Here is a 12,442-nt window from a genome sequence, read left to right as displayed (position 1 = left end):
GGAGTACGACAGGTACGGGACCAATGTCCTTTACATCCACATCTGTAACATACAGTCTCACTTTTCTTTGCGGTATCCTCTTCGGTTTCTTTGCCTTTAGGAGGTTGTTCAGATCTAACCCATTTGTTAGATCTAATACTTTTAGGATAGTAAGGCTTTCCACGTTTGTTGTTGAAACGCCGACCACGACCTCGGTTGGTCTGGTTTCTCCTTCCCGAATATTCTACCGCCATAGCATTCACTTCGGGAAATGCCTTGGCTCCCGTAGGTCGGGAATTATGGTTTTTGATTAGTAACTCATCGTTCTTTTCAGCCAACATGAGTGTTACCATCAATTCAGAAAATTTGGTGTACCCACATTTTCTGTAAATTCGGGATAAGATGTTGTGTTCTTTGTGGAAAGTATTGTATGTCTTGTCAAGCATTTCTGCTTCGGTGACAGGGTTACCACAATATTTTAATTGTGCAACTATCCTCAAGATAGTGGAATTGTAATCTCTAACCCTTTGGAAATCCTGAAACCTCAGGGTTTTCCACTCTTCAAGAGCGTGAGGGAGATTGATTTCCTTTTGATTATCGAATCTGTCTTTCAAGGCTTGCCATAGTACGGCTGGGTCCTCAACGTCTCCATAGTCGTGAGTTAGATTCTCATCTAAATGCTTCTTCAGGAAGATTATTGCTTCGGCTATATGCTCGGGTGGCGATTTGTTACCGACTTTTATCGTTTCGGTTATCTTTTTTATTACAAGATAAGGTTTCACATTTGTGACCCATCTGACATAATTTTCGCCGGTTATTTTCAGAGCCGGGAACTGGAGTTTCTCGATGTTTGCCATTTGAATTTCTAAAGCACATAAATAAAATTATTAGAATATTATTAATATTAAAATGAACAGTTTACATTAATCATGCAAGCAATTACAAGGAGAAGCGATGTAAAGAAAATTAAACCGATATTCATCTTAAATTCACTCGGAGTAAATTCTCCAACGAATAAACCATAAATAGAAACACAAATAAAAATGGCACATAAAAACAAAAGTGCGCGAATCATCTTTCTTGAAATGGAAAAATCGGAGGAGAGCGATTTGAAATTTTTGAGAGAAGATGAAATGTTTTGGATGATGAAATGAAGTGAAAATGAGTTGTATTTATAGATAAAAATCACTGTTCATGACCGTTTGAGAAAAGGAAAATTTTTGAAATTTTTTCTTTGTGACCGTTGGTGATAAATCGAGTGCACCAAAAATCAGTCTGAAAATATTGTATTAAACAGTCAATCAAATCTATAAAATTTCATAAAAATTAATAAAAGTAAAAATTATGGCAACAAATCATGCGACGGCTCAGCCGGTCAATGCAGAGTAATAAATTATACGGCGGCTCGGCCGACCAATTAACAATAAACAGAATATAAGGCGGCTCGGCCGTCCAATTAACAATAAACAGAATATAAGGCTGCTCGGCCGACCAATTAACAATAAACAGAATATAAGGCGGCTCGGCTGACCAATAAATTAATTAAATTATTAATAAATAATATAGGCGGTATTCCGGCTATTTTAACATGATATAAATAATAGTAGAGGCGGTATACCGACCATTATAGCATGGTATAAATGATACAAATAAATTTTACCGAATTGCAAAACGATCGTGCTGATAACGTGTTATGAAATAACTTATAATTTATAGTGTCGAGAAATTTAAATAAGAGTAAATTTAATACCCGTAGGAAGCAAATAACACTAATATAAAAGAGAGAGTTTATTATAAGGAAGAAGAAAAAGATGCAATGGTATCTTACAAATGATCGAGACCCAGAGTATCTTACAAATGATCGAGACCCAGACCCACATAATAGTGACCACATAATAGTGATAGTGGAACCCACATTGAGATTTTTTCATATGTTGTCGTATATATTCAATTTGAAAAACATAGGTGAAAATCTTTTACTTAGAGAAAGGAAAAATACAAAGAAAGTAAAACTGAAGGGAGAATGTAAATACAGGAAAGTCAAAAGAGGGAAATCAAAAGTTGATATTTTCACAAATAAGAAAAAACTAATAACGACAAACCAGCAAGACGTAGTCTTTGGATGTGTAAGAAAGGAAGAAAGAAACTATTTGTCTTTGCCGCCGCCAAACATACCCATCATGTCTTTGCCAGAACCCATCTGTTTCATGAGACTCTGCAGACCTCCCATGCCCCCAAACTGCTTGAGCATCTGAGGAGGAAGGACCTTGCTCATGTGCTGAGCGTTCATGTTTCTCGAGAGTGCGCTCATGTCTCCGTTCTTTGGGATCTTGAGTCCTTTCATCTTGCTCCACATCTTTGCTAGCCTCTTGTACTCTTCCAACATCTCCATCACTTCTCTTACCATCCTCCCTGACCCTCTCGCTATTCTCATCATCCTTGACTCGTTAAACATCTTCGGGTTCGAGCTGTCCAGTTCTGCACTAGTTAAAACATCATCATCAGTTATTACTTCTACTCTGAATAAGTTTTATATTATTGTTCCGTTCTCACCTTCGTTTGTCATAGAATCCATCATCGTCATGTATCGCTTTATCTTCGCTTGGCTTTCTTTCTCGTGTCCTTTCGGCATCATTTGAGCAGCAGCTCCAGGTAGCATTGAGAAAACCTACACACACCTCAGGGTTGTTATTATCATCTCAATCAACTCCTGCTCTTAAGCTTAGTAACATGTTGACAAAAGAGCTTCTGACCTCGCTAAGTGGGCCCATGTTCAGTAAGTTCTGGAACTGGTCGTACATTATTCTCAACGTGAAGTTACCCTGAGAGAGCTTTTCCAGAAGTTCAGGTTGTTGATCTTTAGGTACCACATCTTGTAGTTTATCCACGAATCCAGACCAATCTCCCATTCCTGTTGAGCATAAAAAAGATTCCAAGCCAATAAACAACCCATTGAGAGACTTTGATTACTCTTCAGGGCAATGTCATCAATGTTACCTAAGAGACGGCTGACAAATGGTTTGACGTCAAACACTTCAAACTCATCCATATGCTCTCCTGTTCCGATGAAAATCACAGGACTCTTTGTCGCCGCAACACTAACAAGATGAAAACGGATCACATTCAATGGTCCAATTGGAAAAGCCAACAAGATTTTTATACAGACGATTTTGAAAACATAGAACGAGATTTAGAAGGTGAAAGATACGTACGCGCTAAGAGCGCCGCCACCCTTGGCATGACCGTCCATCTTAGTGATAATTACAGCTCCCACGGCAACACTTTGCTTGAATGCTTGAGCTTGGTCAAATGCAGCTTGACCGATACTGCTGTCCATGACAAATATAACGAGATCTGGTTTCTGAAAAAATGAAAAGACCATGATCAGAGCCTGCAACATCAGACCAAGGAACAAACATAAGACTCCAAGACAACAGAACATACCGTTGCTTCAGCAACTTGACGCATTTCTTCAAAGAGAGTAGCTTCTTGTTTATGACGACCACTGGTGTCAACAATAATAAGATCACAGTTTTCTTTCTTAAACGTATCAACTCCCTCAACAGCAATTTTCACAGGATCGGATTCCGTGTAACTGCAAAGAATCACAACCCAGCATTAGCAAAATTCTATTATCACAGTATGCCTATAGAATAGTTTTTGTCCAGAATATTTGCATCTCCCTCTTTTACTGTCATTAATCCAACTACAAACAGCAAGCATAGTCGCAGTAATTGCAAATAGAAAAAGAAGACCTCAAGAGAGCGCAGGACAAAACATGCAAAAGGGCTTAAAGAAACTCGTAAACGTAAGTGGCGCGCAGAGAAGTATGACGACACCTACTGGATGATGGAAAAGGAAATATAACTTAGTCCCTTTCAGTGCCAATTTTTGCAGCCACAGTTCTAAGCTAAACCTTGAGCCTAAATCAAACAATTTCATGAACTTTGGAGATTGACCCTACCGTCAAAAATGAAGTTCCATACAGACACTCCTATACGTGAGCTACTATTCTATTGGAAACACAAGCACCAAAGCTGTTACAAACATGCAAGAAGAAAGCTGATACTAAGATAGCTTAGTCCCATTAAGTGGAGATTTTTGCAGCCATAGTCATATACCAAACCTCAGAGCCTAATCCAAACAATTTCAGAAACTTTGTACTTTGATTCTACCGTCACAAAGAAAATTCCATCGATTTTTTTACACTCTCACCTATACTGTTATATTGGAAACACAAGCACCAAAGGTCTTACAAACATGCAAGAAGAAATCTGTTACAAAGAAAAGAAATGTTTACACCTTCCATAAAAGGGGATCCTAGCCTTGGTGGCATTCTGTTTGAGCTGATCGAAAGCACCAGCCCTGAAAGTATCCGCACACACTAGAGCTGGTTTATACCCTTTCTTCTGATGATAATAAGCATACTTGGTACAAGTTGTGGTTTTACCAGCACCTAAACATTAATAGTCAAGTGAGATTACACAAACAATCTTATCTACACAATCTTACAAAGACCTCACCTTGTAATCCAACGAACATAACAACACTAGGTTTAGCCTTTTTGGGTGAAAACGCAGGCTTTCCTGGATCCAACATCTTACACAGTTCACTAAAGATAGCCTGAAACAAAACAAACAATACGATCAAATCCAATAACGATTCCTAATCGAATCCCAAATTAAAAAAAAAAAAAACCTGCTCGATGATCCGTCGCTTGTTGTGGCCTGCGGCTAGCTCCTCGAGGTTGACGATCTTCTTGATGTTGCTCTGCATCTCCCTCACGAGAGGGAAAGAAACATCCGAATGGAGAAGAGCACGAGTGATCTCTTTCAAGCACTCGCTGAGAGCCTTCTCGTCGATGATCGTCACATTGCTCATCTTCTGCAAGGCGCTGGCGATCTGCCCGCCGAGCTCCGCTAAAACCATCTTCGCTGCCGGGGGATTCGACTAAGATCGAGAGAGAAAGGATCGGGATTGAGGAATTAGGGCTTTGATTCGGAGATCTTTCGACGGGGATTGTGACGGGAGGAGAAGTTGTTGGTTTAATCCATGATTAGGACTCTAGAGGCGATGCATATCAAAATTGATGGGCCTAATGATGGGCTCTATATGCCCGCCCAATGGGTAAATTTCAACAAAATCTAGTTTAGGAATCCATCCATGGTTCTCTTTAAATATGGATCGGGTTCAAATCGGGTTTGTGTTTTTTTTTTCTTTTGCTCATTATTAAAGCAAACCCAATGGACATATACAAACTCAGCTTACAACGGCTCATTATAACTACAGTACACAATACAAAACATCCCATGAAAGTCGTCATCTTGCCACGCGTCAAAAGAGGAGAAGAGAAGGACACACGTCATCCAGATCTTTTGCATGTTGTTGACACGAGATTCACGCGCATTAGGGACGCGCCACCGTGGGATAAAGACTTCGAGATTCACACTTGCCACCGTGGGATGAAGAACTTTTGAGCTTGCGCTATCGGCTAATTGCACCTGCTGAACCGTTGATCTTCGTTTGAGGATGCATCCACCATTAACTGCAGCTACTTGTTCAGAAATAACTTGTCTCACCGAAATTTAAGAACAGAGGAAGCTTTAGTCAACAAGGAAATAGACCATTTGCTGGACCGTCATAAACGCCAGCTCTTCTCGATCAACTCCATAGATGACTGCAACATCCTTCAAACCCGCCCAGCTTCCAGTCAGAGATGCTTTCTTCAAGCCAAATGGCTATACTATCAAAGAAAGTATGATTCTCCTATGAAGTGTTAAAGTGATCGATGATCTAAGGTATCCGATCAATCACTGCCGGGATCAAAATCAAACTGGGTGGAAAGCTAGAGGATCTAAAAGTCTGATTAGAACAGTCATAACTTTTTTATTAACATTCAACCATATCAGAGAAGATGAGAATGACAAGCCCTCTGATATTGGATGAAACAACACATCAAAATCGCATATACGAAATAGAGAATCGCCTATGCGAAAACAGATAATCGCCTTAGCGAAACAAAAACAACTTGATCCATAGATCGAAGGGAAATATTTAACATCAAAAACACAACATAAAACTATTCCCCCTCCGAAAAATCTGAATCTGGTAAGAGGGGAAAAAGAGTGAGTACTCTCTCTAGAGAGAGGAGAGAGACTCCCATCAGAGACTCCCATCAGTCATTAAAATATAGACTAAAATTAGAGTGTTGGGCCCCTTATTCTTAGGTTCGCCTATATACTAATCCATAAAAAACTAACAAGTGTCATATTTTATTTATGAAAAAAAACAATAATAATATTAACTGCCAAAAAAAAATTGACACTATAAAATTTAGTAAATTCTAAACTTTTTAACTCAAATTTTAAACACTAAATTAGATTTTGATCCACGCTTTGAAAGCACATGATTAACTTTTATTGATAAAACTAGTAGCCAATTTGTTAGTTCATAGAAGAAATGACAATTCTATTCGTTCAACCCGTTTGTACTTGATAAATATTTTATACATTTGATGGAATAACCCAAAACTTTTTTTTTGTAAAATGGCTACTCAGTAATCGTAGATTGGTTTAGGAAGATCAACTTTATTTTAAGCTTTTAGTATCCAAAGATCTTAACTTTTCTATAAAAAAAAACTCATTTTTTTTTCTTTAATAGTGTGCAATACAAGAATTTGCGTTGGGGTTGAGATTACATGTTAGCTAAATCTCTAGTATTAATGTGGAATCTCTACTGAAGCTCATTTCTGATTCTTTGTCAGTGTCTTCATCCGTGAAGGGACAAGTAAGTAGCTGTTTTGTGCTTTGTTTTGTGTGTAACTTATGCTGTAGAGACTCTAATGCTTTGGTTTTGCTATTTGACACAAGATGTGAAAGAATGCTTCTTGGGTAGGTTGTTTACTTATGGTGCTCTAGCACGATCTGAAGACTAGAGCATTCATTGTCCAGTTTGGAAGTTGCAAGTTCCCTGAGAATGTCAAAATCTTGCCAACCAAAAGGTTCTTTGCAAAAACTCAACCTTTTCTTTCTATTTTTCTTTCTCTTGAAATAAATGTTATCAAAGGAAGAAAATCGGCAGCAAGGATGGAGAAGATGGGGACGATGGAGGAATCGATAGCAACCACTTCTATATTATTAACACAAACACAAACATTTCGTAAGCTCGATCTTCCACTCACTCTACTGATGAAGGCTTCCTGATTCTTTCCAATTAAACTAACTGATGATCGCTAGGACGCTATGATGGATCATCCCATGATTATCTCGTTTCTTCTTTCACTGCTTTGGCTGCATGCTCGAGCAGGAACGCTTAACAAAATCTGTTTTAACTTTCGTTAATCTTTTTTGTACTGGGCTGCTTGTAATGATTACTTATTGGGCTGTAATGTTTTTTTTATAAATAGAATGCATGCCATCTTTAAAAGAAAAACACACAAACATTTCCCATTATCCAAAAGGTAAACCCACTCTATTATATAAAGAAAAAACATTACAAAAGCAAAACCAACAGACACATAAATTTGCTAGAGCTTTTATAAAATCTATAGAAACGGTGGTGAGTGAATGCCACTATAACTAAAAAAAGACCTACAAGTCCTAACCACTCCCAAACTACACAAATAAACCACCATAATACCAGAGAACAACTAGATATTATACATCTGTGTTTATCAACTAATTCCACAATCCCTAACACTATTCTACAATCAAAGATATACATCCCACAATGGAATCCATCAGTCTCCTGTTGAGTTCCCCGTCACCCAAAGCAGAACCGGTCCTGAGATTTAAAACTAACTCGGGGCACTATTCAAAAATAATAAAAAAAATTATTTTTGATTTGGAATTGATAATAAATTTCTTATAGCGAAAACTTTATTGGAATTATATATTTTATTTAAATAAAAAGTTATTAGTTTCAGTTATCATAAAAATAATATTCTTTTTATTGTAGTTTTAGTCATTTTAAATTATAATAACCCAAAAGCTAACATTTTCTATTAAATTTATGCATAATAAAAATATACTAGATCTCGATCCGCGCAACCGCGCGGGTTTTTGTTTTCATTTATTTTTATATAAATATGTTGTTTTCAATTATAAATTGGTACATGTGTATATATGTGTCTATCAATTTTTAAAACGTAATAAGTTTACGGTAAATTTTTTTCATTGAATAGATTGTTTCAAACTTTCACATGTATTTGTATCTTCTTCTATATATATATATATATTTGGATTATTATTTCATTATTAAAATTGTAACTGTACATATAAAGATTAGTAAAATATTGTTTTATTGTCATATTCAAAGATATTGTAACATTTCACAAATTTAGAAAGTTTTTTAAAAATTAAAATTTTCGCTTCATAGATTTATATTATCGAGTAAATAATCTTATATATTAAAAAAGAAGTCACAACCTTGATTCATGTGTGGTTTTTTTAAAAATTGACCTAATAGACATATTCCTAGAAAGTTATGTTACATTTAATATCTAATCTTATCATTTAAATTTGGGCCTACCAGAAATTTTTATTAGTCTATCAATAATTGGATTTAAACAATAGATGATCCACTGGATTTACAGATAGTATAAATTAAATAAATATAATTTAATGTTGTAATACTATACCTCTATATGCTAAATATTTAAATATTTGTCGATGTTAACTTTTAAAATTATAAAGATTTTTTTTTAATAACAAAAATCATATTATCTAACAATGATTAATCTTTACTATTTTAAACCAATAAAAATAAATTTTAAACTATATAGTTTATTTTAAAAACTATACAAAAACTAAATATTTAATTATTTACTCGATAATATAAATCTATGAAGCGAAAAGTTTAATTTTTTAAAAAACTTTCTAAATTTGTGAAATGTTACAATATCTTTGAATATGACAATAAAACAATATTTTACTAATCTTATATATAGTTACGATTTTAATAATGAAATAATAAAATAATATTTTACTAATCTAGTTAAACATTTAGTTTTTGTTTAATTTTTAAAATAAACTATATAGTTTTAAATTTATTTTCATTGTTTTAAGGTAGTAAAAATTAATCATTGGTAGGTAATATGATTTTTTTATTTAAAAAAATATTTATAATTTTAAAAATTAACATCGACAAATATTTAAATAATTAACATATGGAGGTATAATATTACAACATTAAATTATATCTATTTAATTTATATTATCTATAAATTCAGTGGATCATCTATTGTTTAAATCTAATTATTGATAGCCCAATAAAAATTTATGGTAGGCCTAAAATTTAAATGATAAGATTAAAGATTAAATGTAACATGACTTTCTAGGAATAAGTCTATTTTTAAAAAAAATCACACATGAATCAAGGTTGTGACTTCTGTTTTAATATATAAGATTTTACCTTTTATTTTACATTTACATTATATAACTATATGAATATATATATATATATATATAGAAATAAATATAGAAACCAATAATTGTTGGAAAAAATTGTTAACCTGAGACTAGGCCCTACCTGAGACCCACAAAGTGAGGGCCCCAATCAAATGTTTCGTAATCATGTGCTCAAGCCCGGCTCTTACCCAAAGAATAGAAGGTTACCAAGTTTGGATTAATGAAAATTATTTCAACATAAAATAACAAAAAATAAATCCCACAAATCTACTTTGTTATAACAAGAAAATAATACACAACATGAAACACATAAATAACCACAATTCATCACCTCACCTCAGTCCTTTTATAATACAAATCTTTGGCAAATCAAAGACCACAGCCAAACACAGCATCGCCTCCACATATTTATATAGAGCAACAATCACATCTCCAACCGCACTTGCGTGGGGCTACCCTCTTAGTAGGATCTAATACTGCGGATGGCGAAAATAATTGGGAGATGTAAAAGCTTTCATACAACTATGCTCTTAGCTTTTTATGTTTCTCCACATGTTCTTTACTTGATGTCGATTACAAAATGGATCTTTTCAGAAGACAAAGCGATTCACAATGTAGGATTTGCACAAGTATTAATAAATAATTATTTTAAATAGTATAATGGCTCTTTACTTCCATCCATTACAATCTGTTCCAAGACCCAAACTATGGTTTCTCCTCTCTCTACTACAACTTTCTCTTCTTGATGATCCTCATCGTCCTTCTCTCGCCTGTCACCGCGGAGGAAGAATAAAAAAGCAGACGACGTAGAAGCTGGTTATCTAAACCCATTTCTCTAATCTTAATTGGATTAATCGTGCTTTGGCTCAGATGTTTTTAAAGAAAGAAGATGAAACACTTGTTTCTCTTTTTTTTTTTCTGAGGTCTAAGAGTAAATTTAAAATGTACGTCTCCGTTACTAGCATAGATATTTGCAGCCTCCCAATAACTTAATTCAATCTATTTTAAATATTCTCAAATTACAAAGAGATAGCTGATTCCAAAAATTACTCGAATTTAATCACATTAACTTTGATTTGATATAGGTAATTTATCGCATTCTAAATCTTTTGTATACATATATGTATATAAAACACATGAAAAAGTATTTAATATTATGTTTTGAAAAGAGATACAAATGCATTTGATTAGATTATTTCATCTTGGATGCATATTTATCTTTCACAACAACATTCGTTGTTAGTACATGCACCTATATAATAACCCCAGTCATGACAATAGCTAGTGCAACCTACGTTCCAATTGTGTCTGCACGGATCTGGGGGGAAGCATACTATGTCCGTCTGCTTTATTCCATCACCTATTTATAAATAAAAATCATTTAACCATTTGTATTTAAAATAAACGAACAAAACAAACAATAAAAAATTGGAGGTATAAAAATTAATTATTACCCGGAGCATGAACAGGTGGAATATAACGATGAGCATCAGATATGATAAAAAGGACGGTAAAAACAAATGCAATTAAAGTTTTCATAGTAATAGTCACTATTTAGGATATATTGTATAAGGTATTCTCTTACGAAATGTTATGAGTTTTTCTTTCTTTGGTCTGGTTACATATATAATACACAAACATATGCAAAAGAAAGGTATTTTTTATGGTCAAAGATGAAGAGGAATATAGTCTTTCCTTTCTACTTTTATAAAGATAAATGCTTTCACTTCCCTTTATCTCTATTGCCAGTTATGGAAATTTCTTAATCTTTTATGGTATTTTTTTTTAGTTTTCCATACAGTATGATTCTTATATGTAGAATACACAATCATATGTTAAAGAAAAATTATTTTCTTGGCCAAAGATGAAAACTATTAGGAGATCAAGAAGATCAACTCATATCTAATAGTTAAGTTTAAGGATATATATCAATATCTTAGAAAACTCATCATTATCTATAATGTAATATTCTATATTAGTTATGAAATACAAAATATTACATATAGATAATGATAAGTTTCTGTTACAAAAAAAACATAAGATAATGATAAGTTTCATATTATAAGATATTGATGTATATCCTTATCTTGACTATTAGATATGGGTTGATATTCTAAATCTACCAATAAAAATGATTTAGGCTGAGATCCACGCTGTGTGGGATGAGATAGGGTGAGATAGGTGTAAAAACTATATATCCAAAGTAGGGTTGTTTAATACGGATTTTGGTTTTTTCAGTTTTTTTTTGGTATTTGGATATATAAAAGTTAGATACCATCCAATAGACCTTGTGATAGTGGCATTTGAGGGATAACCCCAATACGGTGAACCTACAGTTCAATCCTCATTGACCACCAGATAATTTAATATTGCACTTCTGAGGCCCACAGAATATCCGGTTTACTTCGGTCGCCGGACACGGTGGTTAATTAAAAACAAAATTAGATACCATGATAAAACCATATCTACTCTATTTAGTCCGGGTTATATACTGTCGTTTTTTTATGTATTTGATTTTATACCAACAACTTCAACTATATTTATCGTTTATAAAAAAAAAATTCAATTTAATTTTGTGTGATTAAAATTTGAATTTATTAAACAGTACTCTAATTTTTAAATATGATGCTTTCTATTTTATTTAACTAATAAAAATAACTATTAAATAAATTATAATTATTATAATTTCATAAGATGAAAAGACTAATAATATCATAATATTATTAAATTAATTAATTTAGGACAAATGTAAGTCAATGAAAGTCTTTATTTAAAATAAAAAATTACTCAAATAGATTAATAATATCATAATATATAAATTAATTAATTTTAGCACAAATGTATGTCAATGAAATTCTTTATTTAAAATAACAAATTACTCAATTTACGTCTAAAATATCAAGATCATATCAGTAAAATAAACTTCGTATATATATTATCAATTCTATCATGTAATTTACATATAACTATATTTTTATATTTTAATTAATCGTTTATTTGGTCTAACTGGTTTATATAGTGAACCACATTTATATACCAGAGTTTTTAAAACTAAC

At 33.3% G+C, this 12,442-nt stretch overlaps 1 protein-coding gene and 1 long non-coding RNA gene across 2 annotated transcripts; both read right to left on the bottom strand.

The window, feature by feature from the left end:
- Positions 1 to 1,941: 1,941 nt before the first annotated feature.
- Positions 1,942 to 5,035, bottom strand: LOC125591442 (signal recognition particle 54 kDa protein 3-like). Its single transcript, XM_048765683.1, has 9 exons — positions 4,678 to 5,035; positions 4,503 to 4,602; positions 4,282 to 4,435; positions 3,424 to 3,574; positions 3,192 to 3,340; positions 2,977 to 3,077; positions 2,733 to 2,890; positions 2,533 to 2,647; positions 1,942 to 2,457 (listed from the first exon to the last, which is right to left on the bottom strand). The coding sequence occupies exons 1-9, from the start codon at positions 4,906 to 4,908 to the stop codon at positions 2,126 to 2,128; spliced, it is 1,491 nt and encodes a 496-aa protein (XP_048621640.1). The 5' UTR covers positions 4,909 to 5,035; the 3' UTR covers positions 1,942 to 2,125.
- Positions 5,036 to 10,517: 5,482 nt separating this feature from the next.
- LOC125591441 lies at positions 10,518 to 11,541 on the bottom strand. The gene is made up of 2 exons (XR_007327447.1): positions 10,841 to 11,541; positions 10,518 to 10,746 (listed from the first exon to the last, which is right to left on the bottom strand). It is a non-coding gene; the product is annotated as an uncharacterized LOC125591441 (long non-coding RNA).
- Between the last annotated feature and the right edge of the window lie 901 nt (positions 11,542 to 12,442).

The sequence above is a fragment of the Brassica napus genome, chromosome C8 (assembly GCF_020379485.1).
Source record: "Brassica napus cultivar Da-Ae chromosome C8, Da-Ae, whole genome shotgun sequence".
Lineage (NCBI taxonomy): Eukaryota > Viridiplantae > Streptophyta > Magnoliopsida > Brassicales > Brassicaceae > Brassica > Brassica napus.
The sequence above is the reverse complement of the archived record's forward strand: the minus strand, read 5'-3'. Positions and strand labels throughout refer to the sequence as shown.